Raw genomic sequence first — 21,921 nt, 5'->3', positions numbered from 1 at the left:
GCAAAAATTAATTCAAAATGGCTCAAAGACCTAAGTATAAGAGGTAAAGCTATCAAACTCAGAGACAAAAACACAAATCTTTGTGACCTTAGACTGAATGATGGTTTCTTAGATATGGCAGCAACAGCACAAGCAACAAAAGAAAATATAAAATGGACTTCATCAAAATTAAAAACTATGCTTTAGGCTCTTTACAGTTTGGCCTTTAGCACAATTGAACATACAACACATACACACTGCTGTTTTTTTCTGCAATCCCTCTGAGGCATTCTTGAAATCAACTAGGGGTTGATTAAATAACCTGCCAAATTTGAATTTCAATATTCAAGCAGGAGTTAGGAGTGTGCTTTCAAAGGTCACAGATGTTTTTGGATTAGATAATACACTGTGGCTTAAGACAAGTTTGTTTTATAATATTCTAATTGCAGTTTGTTCTGCCAGAATGCACACCACCCTATACTACTCTTGTCAGATATAAAAATAGAAAATAAAAACCTGTCCAACTTTAAAATGAGCATCTTAAGCCAAAAGAAAAATCAGAGCAGAGACATTGAAAATAAAGGCTGGATGGTCATATCCACTGTTAAAAGAAGTTTCACATCTGCATTTTGCTCTAGGGAAGAGTAATTTCTTGGGTCAGAGTTATTGGGGATACACAAGGGGAAGTCCTAGGAGATCATAAAGACCATTGCAAAGTGGTCCAAATATCTCATTCTGGCAGCAGCTACATCCATTCATTTACATACTATCTGTTGCTGAGTTTGTGCTGAAACAGCTGAGTTGAGTCATTGCAACAGGGACGATACGGTCTACGAAGTCCCAAATATTTACTGTCTAGCCCTTTACAGAAAAAGTTTGCTGGCCCCTGATGTGTAACATCAGTACTTCAGTCTGGATATCTCCATTTAGCTACCCCACAATCTAACTCAGCAGGTATAAAAGTGCCTGCGTCTCCATAAACTTGTTCCAGCTTCAGTCTTCCCACTCTCAGTTAATGGTACTACTGCTCACCAATCCACCCAAAAAAGAAGCCTCCCTCCCTTTTACTCTCTCACCTCTTCACTTCCCGTCCATCACCACATCCAGCCAATTCCACCTCCTCACCACATTTTGAATCTGAGCATATCTCTTTGCTTCCACTGCCATTACCTTAGTTAAATCACAATCATTTTGAACAAGATCGACAACAACTTTCCAACTGGTCTTCCTGCCTCTACTTTTGGCAACTCTCTGCCCCCAAGCCATTTTCCACTCAATCTTTCTTATGTCCAAATCTGATTCTGTCACATGCATAACGACATATGCAACTAAGATTTAATGAGCCCTTACTATATGCTAGACAGAGTTCTAAGTGCTTCATATGGAGTAGCTGATCTTAATCCTCACATGAATCCTATATGGTAGATGCTGTTATTAAGTCCATTCTTTGGATGAAGACATTGAAGAACAGAGAAACCAATGCAATCTAGCTCAAGTGCCTATTGTCTTAGCTACTCTGCTGCTCTAAACACACACACACACTCAAACACACACTCACATATATAAACATCATCGATGGCTTCCCATTGCTCTTAAAATGAGTCATACTATTTATAATGGCCAAAGACTATCATTTTGATCTGTAACTCTTGCTACCTCTCCAGCCTCATCTCTTGCCATTGTCAGCTTTGAAGTTCAAGCTGCAGCCACCTCGAACTGCTCTAGCTCCTCGTACAAGCCATGCTCTTGTTCACATCTATATGCCTTTAGTCATGTCACCCACTCTGCTTTGGTTGTTTAGCCCCTTCCCCGCTCCTTCCATACATCTAGCTGGCTTCTACACATTCAGACACTGCCTCCTCCAGGAAGCCTTTGCTGAGCAGTCCAGATTTGCCCTACCTTTGTGCTCTCATTATGCCTTGTTTTCCTATCCATTTCCATGCCCTTACCATACTGTTTCATAACTGTCTGTTTCTAGATCTGTCTCCCTCACTAGACTGTGTGCTTCCAGGGCATTCCCCATGGCATCTAAATATTTTGCTTTACCCTTCTATTTTTCTTTACTGTTTTCTAAGACCTTTTCATCCCAGCTTTTGCCATGGGCTATAATGCCAGGAAGAGTAGAAAGGGATTATATAGGATTTTGTCTTTTTGTGTGTGAATGTGTGAAAAGGAGATATGAGGACATAAGGAGGATCATGAACATCTTTGGAGAAAATGAGATCATATGATAAAAAGACTTCAGAGCTTTTTTTTTTTTTTTTGTCATTTCATAATAGTAAACTGCTTTGGGGTAGGCTAGACCCCAAAATGGATAATGGCTCAAACACAATAGAATTATCTCAGTCACATCACTGTCCAAGACAGGTATTCTTGGTCAGCAAGACAATTGTTCTCCACATGGTCACTGAGAGACTTGGGCTGACAGAAGCCCCCAGGCCATCCCAAGTTACCACATCCCAGTCAGGCAGAGGGAGGAAAGAACATGGAGGAGCACACATGGGGGATTTATATAGGCCAGGCCTAGAGTTGCCACTCATCACTTCTCCTCACATTCAGTTATTGAGAACTTGGTCACATGGCCACACCTCCCTGCAAGGGAGACTGGGAGATGTAGTTCAGCCATGTACTCAAGGAAGTAAAGATTGGTTTTGGTGGGAAGCTAGTGACCTTCACATACACTGACAGTAAAATTGGGGTAGTTTACCTTGAGTGTTAGGTAAATGATGGAAGAATTTCATTTCGTTTGTCCTAGGAAGCTACATGGTGCAGCTGTTTAACCTTTCCCATGGGAAGCTGGAGTAATCAAATAGAGGCAATATTTAAAATCATGGCTGACAGTCGAGCTCCCTGTTGAGTGGCTTACCAGGAAGTAGCAGCTGGAGGGTGACTTGCAGTGCTGATGATCACTTAACTATTAATCGCTGACACTTTGTAGATCGCCTTTAAGTAGAATCCCAGCTGTGCTAGATACCATCTTATAATATTGGTCTCCAAATAGTCTTTCCTTCTTTGCATGCCTAGACTAGAGAGGGTGTTAAATAGGTGGCAAAGTAGCAACCTGATTCTTTAGTAGCCACCAAGAGATGCTCAGAACCAGAAGGGAAAGAAGAAAACATCCAAAAGGTAATTCATTTCCATTCCAGACCACAGCCACAGGCATGAGCTTATTCGCTGCCAGTTTGTGTTTGCCCCAAGTATACACTGGTTGATGACCTCATGTAAGCTAGAGGAATGAGTAAAAGTGAAACAATTTGAAATGAAACGTCCCTATGATTCTCTGCTAAGAGGCATGTAAATTCCCAGGAGAACTTTGTAAAACAGCTGCCCAGGCTCTACTCCCCAGGGAGGCTCATTTAGTCAGTCTGTGGTGTCACCTGGGAATCGGGATTTTTTTTAATGTTCCCTGGATGATTCTGATGCAGAGGCAGGTTTGGGGAACCATCTGTCACATGATGGGAGGGGGGCAAGGGGGCATGCCAAAGCACAAGCCAGAGTGATTTTTGTTTAAGGTATGAAACAAGTAATCAACCCTAAGGAAGATTGAGTCACCTGGCTTGGCATGCAGAGCTGTCTCTGGGGTTAGACCCATTCATGGAAACCTGGCCTTCAGGCCTCCTCTGGGGATTGGCCATACAGCTGGCTGTAAACTAGGAGCCCTATTATGAATGGAGACTTCCTCTTGGACTTCACAGACACCTGACTTGATCTCTTCTTTTCCCAGTTTGTCGCCCAGCCCAATTGCCAACAGTTGCTGGCCACTCTGTGGTACGACGGCTTCCCTGGATGGCGGCGGAAACACTGGGTGGTTAAGCTTCTGACCTGCATGACCATTGGGTTCCTGTTTCCCATGCTGTCTATAGCTTATCTGATCTCACCCAGGAGCAACCTCGGGCTGTTCATCAAGAAACCCTTTATCAAGTTTATCTGCCACACAGCATCGTATCTGACCTTCCTCTTCATGCTCCTCCTGGCTTCTCAGCACATCGTCAGGACAGACCTCCATGTACAGGGGCCTCCCCCCACTGTCGTAGAGTGGATGATATTGCCTTGGGTTCTCGGTAAGTCAAAGGGACCACGAGCTATGGCCAGACTGCCTGCCAGTCCTGTCTAAAGAAACTGCTGGAATAGGCAATTGGACTGGCCCTGAACTAGGGCACCTTCCCTCTGTGCATGGGGTAGTCCTTTGTTGGGAGTGTCATAAATATGGTTCCTTCCTCCCCAGGCACTTGTCACTCAGTATTGCAGGGTTCACAGCTAGATTGGCAGTGCACCCAGGGCTTGTTTCTACTAACCTAACATTGTCAAGGACAAGGAAGTTGTGTGTCAGTTGGTTTAGAGGGAAAGCTAAGTGTTGGTAAGGACAGGCTTCGGGTAAGCTGGGCAGGACAAGTGCTGATGAGTCCAATCAAGGTCTTTGTCTCCATCCCTGGGGTTGGGTGGAGAGGACTTGGATCTGCTGCTTTCTCACAGTTACTCCACACAATCCCAGTGCTTCTTCCGGGTCCACAGCCTATTTGAATACTGATTTCACAACCAGGAGGGGAACTGGGGAAATTCACACCATTCCTGGTAAAAACAGCCTTACCAGAAGTCTCCAAAATTAATGTGATGGCACTGGACCCTCCAATGCACTGCCATCCTCCAAGTCCTTGCTGCTCAAACTGTGGTCCCCAAACCAGCAAAGTCAGTATCACCTGGGAACTTGTTATACATGCAGAATCTCCAGTCTCACCCTGGGTCAACGGAATCAGAATCTGCATTTTAACATGATCCCCAGGTGATTCACATGTATGTTAAAATCTGAGATGTACTACCTTAGACTGCAGCCATGCCATGTACTTCTTTCCACATTTCAAGGCTAAAGAAACATCTAGGTCATCAGGCAGAATTCCATGAAATCCACACACACAGTGGAGAAAGGAGAAAAGAGGATTCTGAATTATTCTGGGCCCCATTGCCTAGCTTCAGTTCTAACATCCAGTAATTTGGACCACAGCCAGCTTGCTCACCTCAAAACTCATTGAGAACTTTTCTGTCTAGCACTTAGTAGAAACTAAGGACTTTGGGATAATATTGACTTAATTAACTTGTTTAAATTACCCTTACTCTAAAATGCAAAGAGGGTTGAATCAGGCTCCCTAAATTGCAACAGTATTCCAGTAACTATAGTAACAGTGTTAAAAGTGAGCAGTATCCAGAAAAATATAACCTATAGGCATCTTTAGGTAAAGCCTATCAGGTTTGGTGAGTTCAAGACAAGGAGGTGAGATAGAAAGAAAGAAGTGATTACTGTCTCTAGGGGCTTCACCCCTCCGAGTCCAATTCATTTATTGATTTCATCTTTCTTCATTGGGGGGGGGGGGATCTTACTATGATGACTATTCTGACCCTGGGAAGAAATAAACCTTTTGTCTCCATTCTTCAGGTTTCATTTGGGGGGAGATTAAGGAAATGTGGGATGGTGGATTTACTGAATACATCCATGATTGGTGGAATCTGATGGATTTTGCAATGAACTCACTCTACCTGGCAACTATTTCCTTGAAGATTGTGGCCTATGTCAAGGTAACTTGGAATGTTCACCATTTTTATTAAATAATGATTTTGATTACATTAAGCTTTAGCACTGGGAGCATGAAGAGTTTAGGAGGAAAGTGCTAATGACCATCGAATCCATGTGGGAAAGAATAAACAGATGTTCTTTCAATGGTTTGTAAGCAGAGTCCACTTAACCAAAGAAAGTGAAGAATGGAAGGGTGAGGATATAGCTCAGTGGTAGAGTGCAGTGCTTAGCATGCAGGAGGTCCTGGGTTCAATCCCCAGTATCTCTATTTAAATAAAAAGTGAAAAAAAAATTTTTTAAAGTGGAAAATGGAGCAATTTGCAAATGAGATTTTAGCTTCCGAAACTCTGAGAGTAAAAGGGTCTTCAAGCCACCCACGCATCCAGTCAGTGTTTAAATCCTCCCTACAATATCCTTGCCAAGAAGATGGCCCACTGATGCTTGCATAGAGCAGAGACAGGAAATTCACTGAATTTCTAAAACTCTCTCAACTCATGTCACTTCATTAAAAAGTGCTACTTTGTATTTTTCTAATATTATTCTCCCTGTGACACATCCATTAGTAATTCTTCTTCCCTGTGGGGTCAAACAGAACAAGGCTGTTCCTTCTCCATAAAGTGCTTCTGATATGAAGTCATCTCTCACTAACCCACTGAGTTGTCTCTTTTCAAAACTGAATATTCACACTTCCCTCAAGTGTTCTTTATGTGACAGGTAACAGAACCCTGGAAACTTCACTGCAGAAGACATAGATCTTTAATTGTCTCTTCCTCCCTCATCACTTCCACGATGAGGATGGTCATTCAAGCTGTTATGAATCCAGCTTTTTGACTATCACCCAACCTATGTCTCTCTACCAATCTAAATAACACACACACATACACACACACCCCACCTTGATGCTTTTCCTGCATAATGTATAGCCTGAATTATCCTGAAAAGTAACTTTATGTCCAATACTTCACACTGGGTAGTCACATAATCATAAGCTCCTAGGTCAGGTTTGCTGCTCATCAGGCCATGGAATGGCTGTGCCCCTTCTACCGTGAATTGAACTCCTCCAACATGAGGAAAGGCTGACAATTCAGTCTCCAACACTGTCTAGTCAGTCATGCTTTTTGGCACTAAATCCCACATTAAGGAGTTTTAGAAATGGGAATATGGCTGTCCCCCAACTTGCCAACAATTTAGTTTCTTTTTATATCCCTGATATGCACATTGCATGAATTTTAAGACCTTGGCAGTTAGTTACATGGAGCACGAATACTGGATGCAGTCATGGAACATTTTTGAAAGAAGCCTGAGAGTATGCTTATACTTGTGGTGATCGTTTAACACATACTTACAACTTCCTTATAAGAAAAAGCTGGTAAGGAAAATGTTTGAAACTCTGGTTAATGTGCCTGGATGAAATCCATGTCATTCTGGCACTCTGCTGACTAATACTGTTTGCCTTTAAAAAAAAAAAGTTATTCGTTTGGAAGTGATATTTATATACTGGAGTGATAATAAATTATCATTCTAGAAATTGGTGGGTTTTTCTTAAACAGGAAAGTTTAGAATAAATGATCAGATTAACCCTTGGGGATGTGAAAATGTGTCAACAGATGCCCAACATTAGTTAATCACATAACCTGCCCAACTTCACTGGCAAGGCTTCCAAGGACTAGACACTTCCCCCTACAGAATGTAAGGATAAATCAGCTCTAGTAAGCTGAGTAAATGCCCCTCAACTGACAAACAATTAACTCAAAAAAGACATTTGCCAAGAAGTTGGAGTCCTTCTCAAAAAAGGGGGAGAATTTACAAAACTGCTGCACGCAGACTAGACTTGCAATGAGAAATTGTCACTAGGCAGTTTGGTCCACTTCTCCCCAGAGGCACGCCAGTCTGAAATGAACTCCTCCAAGTAGGCTCAGCCATCCTCTATGAGGTAAAGACACAGAGCTGGCCCCCAGGCCCCTTGAAAAATTTTGGATCACCATTGTACTTAGGCAGTACAGAGGCATGTGGCATAAGCTGGCCTTAAGAAGATCTTTTACTAGTGAAAAACTAGTCAACAGTGTATATTCTCCACTTTACGTGACCTATAACAACAGGAAGGAAAAGGCACACATCAAAAGGAACAAACACTCATAAGATTGGCCCTCAGTCCCCCCAGGATAACCCCACAAATGGAGAATAATTGTCCTTTTGTCTTCTAGGATAGCACCACCTAGATTTACCCCACCACCACCTTATTCCATATGTACAGACTAAATCTGAAGTTTGATCCCCACTAAGTTGTGGTCCTTTCTTCAGCCAGTACTAGGATGAAGACACAACCCCCCCATCTTTATTACTATTGAGTCCCCACCTTTGGCCAACCCTCTTCATATGTTGCTTTTGAGTTGCCAGAATGCAATTCACTCCTCTTTGAAAGGGATGAAGGCCAATTTTCAAGCTGCATTCCAGCTCAAAAAATATAAGAAAAATCACCTGCCTCCCAATATCACTAACTGAAGAGTCAGGAGACCTAAATTTAATCCCTGTTCTGACATTTATGAGCTAGATTACCATAAGCCATCCTTCTACCTCTCTGAGCCTTAGACACTGCCTCTGAAAAATAAGAGTGGACTAGATCAATGGATTTCAAGCATTTCATTTTTTTCCATGGAACCACATCTTGAAGTTAAAACTTAGGCAGAATGCAATATATTAAGGAGTTAAAAGAACTGAATTTGATTGAGGAATGAATCTTCCTGGCCTCCTCCTTGGTTTCCACAGTGGCCACCAGATACTTCAACTAAATCCTCAGGCTTCAAAGAACACAATTTGAAAACCACTTGTGTTCTATCATGGGTCAGCAAACTATGGTCTGCAGGCCAAATTTGGGCCATTGCCACGTCCATTTATATACGTATTGCCTGTTAGTTCTGTAAGAAAATATTTGAGTAGTTGCAACAGGGACCATGTAGCCCACAAAGCAAAAAATATGTACTCTCTGGCCCTTGACATAAAAAGTTTGCTGACCTCTATGCTAAATAAACTCCAAGTTTATTCCCTGCTATCCTATTCTATAATATCTTTCTCTAAAAATATATATGTAAAGCATAGATTTGCCACAAGAATCATCTTTCACACTTTGATTGTTCTGTAAATCCAGACTTACCATTCCATGGGCAGCAGACTTCCCTGTGGTTACAGTTGTGGCTGTGGAGAGAAACCCCTAGATTAAGAGCTATGCATGCTTCAACTAATAATGCCTAGTTTTAAAACATAGGTCTGTTTTGTTATCAGCAAAGAGTCTTCATCTCACATAGACCTCAAAACCTGTAAAGGCCTCTCTAACATAAGTGCTGTTATAACAACTATCATAGAAGTAGCATTTAATAGAAATAGCGCTAAGCTGAATGTTTAGAGATCTGAGTTTTAGTCCAGGCTCTGCCACCAACTTGCTGTTTGATCTTAAGCAACTCACTCTGCCTCTCTGGATGTCAGTCCCTTCACTTGATAAAACAGGCATAGCAATAGCCACCCCTCACAACGATGTAGCACATGTTTTCTTTGGAAAGAAAAATGGAGAGATACAAGATTTGGCCAAGAGTATGTAAAACCAATTGGCCACCTCGAGTCTATCTGAAACAGAAGCACAAATGTGGCAAGTTTTCTCCAAACTCCTCTGACAGTGAAGAATACTGGATATACACAAACAATTTTAACACTACCAGTTTCCTCAGTTGTTGGAAGCAAAGCACATTTTAGAAATGCTAACAGTATAATTTGGCCCCTGGTGCAACATTTTCTCAGGAAAGTTGTTTACATTTAGTCCTGAGAAATTGTGATATTTAGATGAGAGCTCAAGGCAATATGCTTCAGATTGAATTCCAGGCAAAATCTACTTCTGTCTTGGGGAAGGTAAAAAGCAATTTCTTGTATTTCTATAACATCTCCCCTTATGGAGTACACAGACTTTCACATATGGGCACATAATCACAAACATGTGCAGGGGTAGGAGTAGATATTATCCTCATTCCATGGTGAAATTGAGAGAGAGGCAGTTTTCAGGGACAAAACCCAAACTGGAGCTCAGGTGTCCCAACGAAGCCATCTTTCCACAAGGAGACCTCCAATGTTCCAGGAGCTGAAAGTTCAGGATAGACTGAGAAATAGGCAGCCAACCCCAGAAATACTGGCTCTTTCACTTTGACCCTCTGGTTCTTCATCTGCACTAGAGGGACATTCAGACTTACAGGGCTGTCAAAGGAATAATAAAATACATCCAGATACCACCATGTGGACAGCCCTAACTTCACTACCTGCAAGGCTGACACGCCATTTGTAATAGTATGGGAGAAAACAGTGTCAGCAAAAAACTCTGAGTAATAACCCTCTAAGGGTGCTCAATCAGCTCCAAACTGCAGTCAGCAGGGAAGTCAAGGTGAACACAGCACACTGAAGAGGCTGAACCTATCCCTTGACCTTCAGTAACTACAAGTTGTTGTCTACGGTGCTCAGAATGAAATGAGGGATTGGGGTGGGGGGTAAATCGGATTTGAAATCTCATTAGGGAAAAGAGTAATTTGGCCTCACTACCTTGGGCACACCAGCGGCTCTGTTTCAGTGACACTCCCCAACAATCTGGTAAACTCACAGCTAGAAAATGTCTGTTGATAAACCACAGGTGGTTGCTCCAGATGATTGCTCCGAAATTCATTTTTCTACATATACGTGCTGGGTATATATTTGGGTGGGAGTGGAAAGAAGAGATTTATTAGCATCATGTATTGATAGGGTGAGAAAAAAAGACATAGTGCCAATCACGGGGACAGGGTCCTCTTGTATAAATGAGTGCTTGATGCCTGTTCTAGTGGCTTTATTTGGGTGCAAAAGGGAGGAAAGAGGGGAAAGTTTTCTAAATGCTCACTGTACCTCTCATCTTGTGCACTCGTTGTTTCTTTCAGTATAATGGTTCTCGTCCAAGGGAAGAATGGGAAATGTGGCACCCGACTCTCATCGCAGAAGCTCTCTTCGCGATATCCAACATTTTAAGTTCGTTGCGTCTCATATCCCTGTTCACAGCCAACTCCCACTTAGGGCCTCTGCAGATCTCTTTGGGGCGCATGTTGCTTGATATCCTCAAATTCCTCTTTATCTACTGCCTGGTACTGCTGGCTTTTGCCAATGGATTGAACCAGCTTTACTTTTATTACGAGACCAGAGCAATCGATGAGCCAAACAACTGCAAAGGGATCCGATGCGAGAAACAGAACAATGCCTTCTCCACGTAAGACTCCCCCCTCTCCTCTTCTGCCTTTTGCCTGCTTTCTCCTTCTTTGTCCTATTTTCGGCCCACAACTTTGTCACTGCCCCTTGACAATGCATGCAGAGCTCACTTATGGATCAACCCTTGCTACAGGTGACTAGGAGAGGAAGTAGAGATAGGTGAGGGAGGAAAGAGACAAATACAAATGGCCTCCTGGGAACTTATCTAAAGAGTTAGTTCTAAACGATTTTGATAACATCTCATATTTTTAATGGAATTAATGGGAAGGGGGCAAATAATTCCTCATTCAAAAAAGTTTACCCTGAAAAGAGGGGCTGTCTGTCTCCCGCTATGAATGCCAAGTAGAGCACCACAGATGAAGCAGCTGATGCTTGTATACAAGCCATGTAGGACTGGCTCTGTGATGACTAGGAAGTTCACTCACTGAATATGCCTATTACCCACATCATGGTAAATGTCGTGGTTAAAGGGCCCCTTTCACATGGGTACTCCATATAACCTCACTGCTATAAAACCTAGGGACAGTTCCAGAAGCCTTAGCCAATTGACTGTCTCAGCTTTCCCTTAGGGATCTCACAGATGCTAATAAAAAACATTAGGTTAATTAACAAGGGAATGGGGAGAGGCAGAAAGGTAGAAAATTTTAAACAGTTATTAAGAAATAAAATGAATAAAGCAAATATTGATAGGAGTGAAACAAAGAGGAAACTGAAAGGAAAGAGTCAAGGGACTCTTTCCAGCAGGGTGGAATTCTTTAGATGGTTATTAAGAAACAGGATGAATAAAATGGACATTGATGGGGTTAAAACAAAGGTTTTAATATAGCACTACCAAAGGTTGGGTGGGATAAAGGGATTCTGTGCTGATCCCCCAACGTTAAAGGGCTGCAAACAAGTTCATTCCATTTATCCCAGTTTGGAGGAATTTAGAAAGCAGGAAGGCAGAGATTATAACCAGAAACCTGTCCAGCAATCGCTTGTAGCAGTGGCTAGGCAAATTCATCAAGTTAAAGAGTAACAAAATGGCCAGGGTCCCTTGGCTCCACCCCTGGCTGGGGACCCAAAGTTTTTTGCACAGAAGTAGTTAAAATGATGAGAAGGTGGAAAAGAGAAGTTTCTTGTGTATCAAGGAACTGTGGTACCAGAACCCATGGGTAAAGCCCTGACTCAGGCTGCAATGAGATTGAGAGAAAAAATATCAGCGTTTATAAGACTGAAAGTTGGAATGCTGGAGCAGGCTTTATGTAAAAACGTTGTGTCTTTTTTACCTGGCTGTTTTGTGGAAATGGATACTCGGCCTGTCTGGGGAATCCTTCTCCTACCTAGTGTTATAAAATCAAAACCTGTTGATAAAGTCCTAGTAGAGACTACAGGCAAGAACATTAAGAGTTGATGGAATCAAGGTCAAAGTCGGCAGGAGAGCTGGTATGTTTGAACGGGCTTTATCTGAAGTGGTTATGCCTCCTTGACCGGATTGCGTTGCAGGACTAGGCCTTGGGTACGTGTCCCCTACCTAGCATGTAAAACAAGGCATGTAAGTCTGCCCTTCAAGCAGTGTTCACTGGATGTGCTAAATGGGAACAGTAAGACTGCCTGAGCACACACAGTGAAGAACAGAAGCAGGAGTGCAGATAGGGGCAAATTCTCCATACCATAGCCTCATGTGAAGTGTAGCCTGGGGCTGATAGCAAAAGTTTGTGAGGGCCTCCCAGGGATGACTGCGCCCCCTTTCACAGGAGAAAGCTAGAGAGGGGACAGGCTAAAAGTTAGATTAGAGTCAGCTCAACTTCTGGGATTCATTTAAAGTGTCAGTTGGGCCAAAAGGCACCAAACAGTGACTGGAAATGCCTCCCATCCCCGTTTGGGACACAGGAGACAGCTCATGACTCTGTCCATGAGTCCACTGCCTCTGGACACGTGGAACTCCTGTGCCTTTTCTTTGTAAACTCAACACCCACTTCTTTAGGGCCTTCAAGCCTCTAGAATGACCTTTCTTTTCCGGCAAATCACTATTAGGGGCAGCAGGCAAGAGAAAGAAAATAAGCACGTGTCAGCAAGTATGTTAGGTCCCAGGAGCATTCCTGAGCTTGCTTTGGACTCAGTGTCCTCTACCTTGTCCATCTCCAGCCTCTGCTCCAGAGAGTGCCAGTCATATGGAAATCACAGCAATGGCCCCAAGGTCGTGTGAGATTCTCAGTCATTACCTTAAGATACATTTTTCCCCTTTAACTCTATGAACAAAGGCAGTTCAATGGACTCAGACATTCTAGAAATGTGTCAAATAACAAAGGTCAGGAAAAAGGGGGCTCTGCTTGACCCCAATAGAGAGGGGAAAAAACAATGCTATGTTGCCTACCATTATTATGTGCCTGTAACAGCATTTCCTAAAATAGATTACAAATAACCACAGTTCACAGGGATGTTAATAGACATGAAAATAAAATCTATGAAGAATGAGTTTTGGAACTTCTAAAACAAATTTAAGAAGGTTTCTTCACTGCAGGACTTCTCAGACATTTTCTATCGTGACTCTACAACACAGGGAGAGGTTTTCCCAAGTGTATTGGCCAGGATGATGTTCTGGTGAACCAAGTTTGAAAAATGTTGGCTTGCTCCGTCACCCATGTTGCAGCCCCCAACCCCTCCACGAGGTTACACTCTGAGACTCTCCTCCGAGAACTTGGGGCAAAATCTTGGATGGGGGAAACCAGACTCATGTGAAAAGAGAGGCCAAAATGGGTTGACAAAGAGATGGTATTCTTTTGGTTAAGCCAACTAGAAATGTACAAGGAACTGCGTCCTCTCCTGAGTTACGCTAGAGACAGAACTCACATCAACCTATTTTCAATATAAAGAACAATTTTGTAGTGGCTTGAGAGCTAGGAGACTGTGTTTGTTCCCTTCAAAGCATTTGACAGAATTGAACACCTGAATGCAAGGTGCCTTCCAGGAAGCCAGGTCCCTGCCAATTAGCCTTTCATGTGAACTCTGCTGAGGAAGTTTCTGAAATGCCTCCTTGTAAGTTTGTAGTGATTATTCAGAGCCCTTTTGCCAACTGACATTTTGCTCCCATCACTTGCCCAGCAGGGACAATTGACAAGAATGGGCACCTGTCATACACGAAATGATATCTTGGGGTGTCAGATATGAAGAAGCACCGTCATGCTGCGGCCAAATCAGCAATAATGTTACCTCAGCTTCCCTTCTAGCTGTTGGTTTTTTCCCTCCATAGAGGTCTGACTCAGATTTACATTTTCTTTTAAATGCCTCAACCCAGGCATTTATACATAGCTGCTAAAATACATGCTACTTAGAATATCAGAAAGACTCAGCTTTTAGAGAAGGGGAAGCAGGAGCTTGTTAACAGACCTGACGTAAACCATAGCATATGTTCATTGTCACCCTTTTCCTTCTGATTCTCCAGAGAGGTCATTGCTACTATTCAGCTTAAAAAAGAAAAAAAAAATTTCTGGGCACATAATTCAAGGGGACCTCGTTGTCTTTGCTGACAACTACGTGACAGTACTATTGGGGATTCCATACTGGGAGTACCTGCCCTTCATCAGACGCTGTCGAGAGCAGCAGTTGGGAAGGCATCCTTCTGCAGGCATGGGACTTGTAAGAGAGAAAGGGTGCAAGTGGCAAGAAGCTACCTTGCTGGACCTGCTGAGGTCCCGACCCTCAACTCCAGATGCCTCCTGAACACACCCGGCTGTGCCATGGGCCTCTCAAACACAGTGTCCACAGCTAAATTCCTTACCTCTAGATCCCCGCCCCAAATCAGTTCCCATTTTAATTCTTCATCTCATTAAATGACACCAGGCAGATTCTCTGGAGTCACCTAGGACTCTTCCCTCCTCCCTCAGGCAATACATCCTTTCTCTCACTCAGCCCTGTAAGTTCTACTTCCCAAATATCTCTTAAATCCACCCTCTTTACACACTCACTACTGTTTTGGTTCAGGCCTAAATTCTCTCTCCAAAAGCTGCTGCACACTTAACTGGTCTGCCTGGCTTCCAGTTTTGTTTCCCCCCTACAATTTCCCACATGCCACACAGAGGTGTCCACATACCAGTCTTATCCTGTCGCCCTCTGGCCTCATGCCTGACTAGTATCTGTATCCTCTCCAGGGTAAAATTCATCTCTTTCCTCTAGCACATGGGGCCTTGGGAATCTGGACCCTTCCTCTCCATCCTCTCACTCCTCCCCTCCGTAGTCAACGTCTTGCTCTTCCCAACTACGGGAGGGCATCTTGGCCCTACAGGCCTTTGTACATCACACGCCATTCCCTTTGCCTGGAATGCTCAACCGCCCCTGGTGGCCTGGACAACTCTCACCTGTCCTTCTCACCTGCTTTTTTAATTTAGCCTTTTCTTTACCCACTCCAACCCCACTCTCTGTTCCAGGCTTTTTCTGTGTTTCCCATAGCATCCTTCTCCATTACAACAGATAACCTGTAATAATAATAGTGATAATAATGTAATAGATAATATATTTTAGTCATTTGTTGTCTCTCTCACCCACCAGACTGAGACTCCTCAACCTGAGTAAGCCTTGCTCCTACTGTAGAGGGACCTTAGACACCTTTATGCGTTCAACATGCCCTTTGAACAACTGAGTGAGTGAAAGGATGAAGCCCGGGAGCAATTCTGTCTTTAATTCTAGAAGATACACTTTTGCTTTTGCTTTTGCTTTCCTCGCATGGTTGAATTATCTGACCAGCTCTGTCACTCTGCTGATCCACTTTGAACTTGCTGTCAGCAAAGACCCTTGGCCTTTCTCCTACCTCCCTCCTCCTGTACTTGGGCACTTGCCAGAGAGCAAAGCTCTGCGTTGATCCCTATTACACTTCGTCTGTTTAGTTCCAGTCCCTTGCTCCAGGCTGTTGACATCTTTCTGAATCTTGATTCTGTCATCCAGTCTATTAGCTGTCCCTCCCTGTCTTGTGTGATCTGAAGATCTAAGAAGCTTGCCACCTGGTCTCATCCAAAGCATTGATGAAACTCTCATTCAGGCTTAGTATTCCCCGGATGGACTTTTGTGCACCTATTAAAATGATATTTATGAAGACTCTATACATACACAAAATGTGTGATTTTTAAAAACGCAAAAATTATATATACTATGATTGCAACTGTGTACAACTAGATACGAGAATGAATGACAATCTATAAAGACAATAAAAAATGTAAAACAACACAAGGCTATATGTAGGTGGAAGGTTAATAATTCTCATAAAGATAACATATTTGCTGAGTGCTGAGTCCAGACACTATTACAAAATGAGCTTTACATGAATTAACTCATTTAATCCTCACAATCATGCTATGAGGTAAGCACTATTATTATTATTATCCATTTTACAGATGGAGAAATTAGGGTACAAAGCAGTTAAGCAGGCTGCTCCCAGTCACATAGACAGTAGTGGCAGAGTCAGGATTTCAATCCAGGCATACAAGTTCCAGCCTGTGGTTTTATCCAGGAGTACAGATGTAAGACAGATTGTATAAAGTTATGTAAAATGAGTTGTGTAAAGTTGCAACAATCATAAATACATGTAGAGCTAAATAGAACAAAGCCATGACCTAGCAGGTTACTTGGGACCTCCTTGTAGACCATCATCATTCATTTGTGCCTATTCTTACTTAATCAGTGGCGATTTCTCTACCCAACATTTAGCCCATATTTTCCCATCTTATTTATGTGGATACAAACTCAGTCCCCATCAAAGGCTCTTCTTTTTGTTCTGACCAGTTTTTAATATCCTCATTGAGTATCTTAAGCTTTTTCCCCCAATTTCAGTTCATAGCCTTCCTCCTGCTGTTATCACAAGATGATGCCACTCATTTGTACTTTCCTTATTTACGTGCTTCTGTAATCTTCTATAGATTTAGTCAACATTTATTTGGCAAGTCCTATGTGCCAGGCAATGAGGATACTGAGTAATGGCATCCTTATACTCAAGAAGCTCATAGTCTAAGGGAGAACACAAGTAAACAATTAGAGTAGCTGCCATTTTTAATGCTTACTATATGCCAAGTACTGTGCGAGGGTGTTGCACGCAATGCTTTATGTGATAGAAAAAGGTGGTAAGCGTTTGGACTCCAGAGTCAGAAGAGCTGGGTGCAAATCCTACCTCTGCCACTTTCTGCCTGTGTGACCACTCTGTGTCTCCATTTCTCATTTGAAAAAAAATAGAAGAATAATAGTAGCTACTTTATAGGGTTATTTTGAGAATCAAATATTACAATGCATGCAAAGCATGTAGCACAGTGCCTGGCACACACTGAGAGCACAATGAATGTTGGCTATTAGTATTTATCCTACCAATGACCATTTTAGAGATGAGGAAACTTGAAGTTTAAAGAGGCTATGCAACTTTCCCAAAGTCATATCGTTAATAAGTAAAGTTTGCTCTCAGCCACTCCCCTCTACTGCTCCTACAGGGTGATATGTGAGGCTGGGGTGCTATGGGAAGACAAAAGAGGAGCATCTAATCCCACCTTGCAGGAAAGGAGTCAGGGGAGGCTTCTAAAGGTAGGGTTTCAGCTGATCCTGGCAGGTCAAATAAAAGTTGGGCAGAGAAGACAGGATGGAAATGGAGGCTGGAGGTTGGCAGTGGGCTGGAAGCATTCCAACCAGACTTCGAAGCTTGTCAAAGGCATGGTGAAATGAGAAATCGCAGGTTCAGGGAACTGCAAAAGGGGTAGAGATGACCAAAGAGATGACCATGCCTTTGCTCCATTTGGGTTATCAGCACAGCTTGAACAATACAGGCTGCCATTACTGCTGTCTCCCAAGGAGCCTTTCTCTTCCAGTACATCTTCAAGTTCTTCACTGGTCAGAATGAAGTCCAGAGGGATAAATCTTCTTCGTATTTCTTTTACCTTTTGAAAGATTAACTTGTCATCTCACAGATGAGACTTTCAGCAAGTGTCAAAGAGACTATAATTCCTGTCTCTATTCTACTGAGCCCCTCTTGGCTTTGTGATCTATCTATCGACGGCTCCCAACACGCATAAATTCCCCCTTACCCAGCTGGTGTGGATTTGTCTTACCAACAATTAATATCAAGTCCTTTTGAATTTTTTATCTTCTTGTGCCTCTTCTTGAATGAGCAAATTCCGTATGTTTGTTTACTCTCCATTAAATAAAAATGGACTGATTATTTTCTCCAAAGTCATCTCCTTTAAAGTCAAAATAATATTCCTTTGGCATTAGGATTCTGGGGTTTAGTTGACAAGTTTTACCATTCCTGTGATGATTGTATTATGGACCTGACCACCAAGTAATTGTCCCCCTAGGTAATGGCCCTTTCCCTGTGAATTCAACTGAATCTAGAAGCCACAGAGCTTCTATAGATGTCTCACCAGAATGTCCTTATCTACCCCAAATGTCAGTGATTCATTTTATCTGGACATGCCTTTCAACAAGCCAGATTCTCTTAATGGTCAGACCATGTGGTGACATTTTGTGTTCCATGCTTAGGGCATTCTCACCATAAACCACCAAAACTGAGGAACAATCTTTCCCCCCTTTTCTTATCTCTTGTACAGTTATACCTTTAGGATCTCCCTGACTAGAATATCACCACAGATGAGGGTAGATTTTAAGTGCCTGGACTTTCCCTTTTAGGGAAATTTTGTATCAGTCATTGGAACAGTTAGTAGTAAACTCTACACTCAAGCAGTAACCATTGCCATTTTAATTGTTATGGGGCTGGGGGTGAAAGACTGTAACGTCATCCATTCTGGAGAAGTAACCAATGAAGTAAGACCCTGTTAACATATTGATGACACACTTGCCCTGGCTTGTGACCTTGTTGTCTGTTCTGCAATCAACAAACACTTAATGAACGCTTTCTGTATTCAAGGATATTCAACTTCCAGAGACCCTAGTGCTTCCGTGCCATTCCTATTTGCTGCAGCTGCTTTGTGTTTTTCTGAACCATATATCGCCTAGCTTTTGTTATACAGCTGCTGGGCTAGCTGTTTGTGCCAGTGCTGGCCTCCTGCCTGCCCTGACTTCAAATGGGCACTGCCAGGTCCTAGCTAGACTTTCCTAGCAGAACCAGGTTCCTGAACCCCTTTTCTTCCCCATTTTTGACACTCTGCCTGGCTCTGTGATGTATTGTATTGCCTGGCCCTGGCTTGTAGAGTCTCCTGGAAATTCAGATCCTGTGATAGGTCTGACTTGCCATATTCTGGTTCTTGTTCCCTGGCCCTCAAAGTCCAGACTCTCATCTTACTGTTGATGCTCAAATGCTTCACCATCTGGCACTTACTTTCATCAAACAGAAAACAAGATTTCTTCCTTCTTGGCTAGATCTCAAGTAATCTGATGCTGAGAAGAAAGTGGAAGGTAGCCACAGTGATTAAAGAGGAGCCATCTAACAGGTTGAAAAGGGCCATGTGCATGTTGTCCAGGCAGCCCAAAAGGAGGCTGCCTGAGAATCAGGCCAGTGCAGAGCACAACCTTCATCAAAATTTACTGACCCCCGCTGTGCAGCATGCTGAATGCACAATTGTCAACAGGATTGGAATCTTCTAGACCTTAATCCAATGATAACAGGAATAGTAATATGTATTTGTTCATTTATTTAACAAATATTGTTGAGTACCTATTATGTGTCAGGGTCTTAGTAGCTGTATGTCTGTCTCTTCCCTCATAGAGCTTACTTTCTAGTGAGGGTGAACAGAAAATAAACATTTAAACAAAACATTACTTAATAATAGAATTTTAGGGAAATTTAAGTGCTACCAAAAAATTAAATAAGACAACAGGATAGAGAATAACTGGTGAACCTACTTTAGGTAGAGTGACCAAGGGGAGCCTCTCTGAGAAAGTGACATTCAAGCTGAGGCCTCAGTGATGATAAGGAGACAGCCATGCAAAGATCTGGGGTAAGACCACTCCCAGATAGAGGGAAAGCTTTAAAACATTTTCCATACCCCCACAATGAACCCAAGAACAAATCCCTAAGCCTCCCAAAATACACTGGGCTATAAAAACAACACATTTTGAGTAACTGAAAATGTACATCTATTCTTAAAGTAGCATTTCTTAACTTCTGTGCCTCTTCCACATGCTTGGAAAATGGGTGATTTGTACCACTCAGAAGCTGGCTGTATTTTATTGCTGTATGCACAGATTTCTGGATATGAGGCAAAAGAAACCTTGGACACCAAAACCATATCATTGCAAAAGTTACATATTCAGATGTGGAGACTATGAGAGGAAACAGTAATTTGTGAAGACATCTAATACAGGATAATGTAGTGGTTTGGGGAAGCCAGAAGAACCTGGATTTGAATTCTGTCTGAACACTACAGCTGGGTGACCTTGGGCAAGTCCTTCAATCTCTCAACCTCTGTTTCCTCAGCAGTAACAATAAAGTTTTTCTAAGGGTCATAATGATAATGTACGTTAAAGTGCCTGCTATGCTTATACAGTAAGTTCTCAATAATTGTTAGCTAATATACAATTAAAAATAATTCATAGGAATGTTATTTCAAGGTGGGAGGGTATAGCTCAGTGATAGAGTGCATGCTTAACATGCACCAGGTCCTGGGTTTGATCCCCAGTGCCTCCACTAAAAAATAAATAAATAAACTTAATTACCTCCACCCACCAAAAAAAAAAAAAGAGCTTAAAAAAAAAGAAATGTTAATTCAAGAATCCCTAAGCTCTTCCATTGAGCATAGCGCCATTCTGGGCCCTGTGGGAATCACAAAGAAAGTATCAGAAACGGTATGTTGCTCATGTTCACTTAGCTGGCAAGTGTCAGAGCTGAGTTTTTAACCCAGGGCAATCTAATCTGAGCACCATATTCTTAACCACTGCACTTACTGCCTCTATGTAATTAGAAAGTTGGTAGATCACATGGTCTGAAGATGAAGGAGAAAGTTTGGTGGAAGAAGTAGCCCTTGAAATAAGTCTTGGAAGATCATAGGCTCTGTGTAGATTGAGAAGAGGGAGATAGTATTCCAGATGGAAAGGCAAAATGTAAGACATAGAAGTGGGAACGAACAAACGGACCTGGCTGGTTTGTGTTGGGGAAGAGACCAAAATATGTGAGATCATCAGGCTACCTGTTGGGATGCAAATTGGGCAGTCTCCTTATTAATTAAGCAGGTCCCCTCACGTTTTTGCTCTTTTCTGGCTCTTCCTAGATAATTAATCAACCTACTATTTGTTCCCTTTTAGGCTCTTTGAAACCCTTCAGTCACTCTTCTGGTCTGTATTTGGCCTTTTAAATCTCTATGTCACCAATGTGAAAGCCAGACACGAGTTCACAGAGTTTGTGGGAGCAACCATGTTTGGGACATACAATGTCATCTCCCTGGTAGTGCTGCTGAACATGCTGATCGCCATGATGAACAACTCCTACCAGCTCATTGCCGTGAGTAGCTTTGCTTTAGAAGGGTGATCACCTTGGTTTCAGGAGTGATCACAGTGGCCTGGAGCCCACTGGAAACAATGAAACAGTCCATCTGCCTTAGTTATTTTACGTTAGCTTTCCCAGCTATTAGATTCAATTATTTCTTTCCAAGGCACCTCAGTTTGGACTCTTAGTGCATTAAATCTCAGTAATTTAGAAGATGTTAATAAGACTTCCTGGTTATCTGTTAAAGTTATGTTTAAATCTCTGAATTCATTTTCTTGCCTTAGTAAGAACAGCTCAGGAGGTATGAGCAGTTTGGCTACAACATGTCCCCTCACTAATCTCCATGGTTGATTGAGCTGACCCAGCTATCTAGACAGGAGGGCCTTATCTCCATTTTCACTGCAGACATCTCCCTCCCAAAACTGAGCAGTTCATTGCCAAGGACAAACTTCTCAGAGAGTGGCTATTTTTTTTTTATCAACAATATAATAGTAACTGCAGTCCACTGTGAGATGCTCTTAAGTAGAGTTTAATGCTGAATCTTTTTTGACCATTGTTATCATTTGAATCAGTAGCATTATTAATCTAAACTAGAAATGGTCAAGGTTATATAGGATACGAGATCAATCCAAGCCCTGTTCTGGTTTTTGATGTCAAAATAAACATCTAGCTTATCTTCTTATGATCTACCTCTCATTTATAGAAATGGAGTATTAGCAAAGGA

At 42.3% G+C, this 21,921-nt stretch overlaps 1 protein-coding gene across 1 annotated transcript in view; it reads left to right on the top strand.

Annotated features, from left to right (window-relative positions):
* The window catches only part of TRPC5 (transient receptor potential cation channel subfamily C member 5), a 228,123-nt gene that overhangs the window by 183,072 nt on the left and 23,130 nt on the right, over positions 1-21,921 (top strand). The window contains exons 4-7 of the mRNA XM_006193322.2: positions 3,704-4,040; positions 5,408-5,547; positions 10,489-10,811; positions 21,017-21,212. Of these exons, the coding sequence (XP_006193384.1) occupies positions 3,704-4,040; positions 5,408-5,547; positions 10,489-10,811; positions 21,017-21,212 (996 nt within the window). The remainder of the gene's footprint in view (positions 1-3,703; positions 4,041-5,407; positions 5,548-10,488; positions 10,812-21,016; positions 21,213-21,921) is intronic.

Source organism: Camelus ferus, chromosome X, assembly GCF_009834535.1.
Source record: "Camelus ferus isolate YT-003-E chromosome X, BCGSAC_Cfer_1.0, whole genome shotgun sequence".
NCBI lineage: Eukaryota > Metazoa > Chordata > Mammalia > Artiodactyla > Camelidae > Camelus > Camelus ferus.
This window is presented reverse-complemented; position numbering and strand designations above follow the sequence as displayed.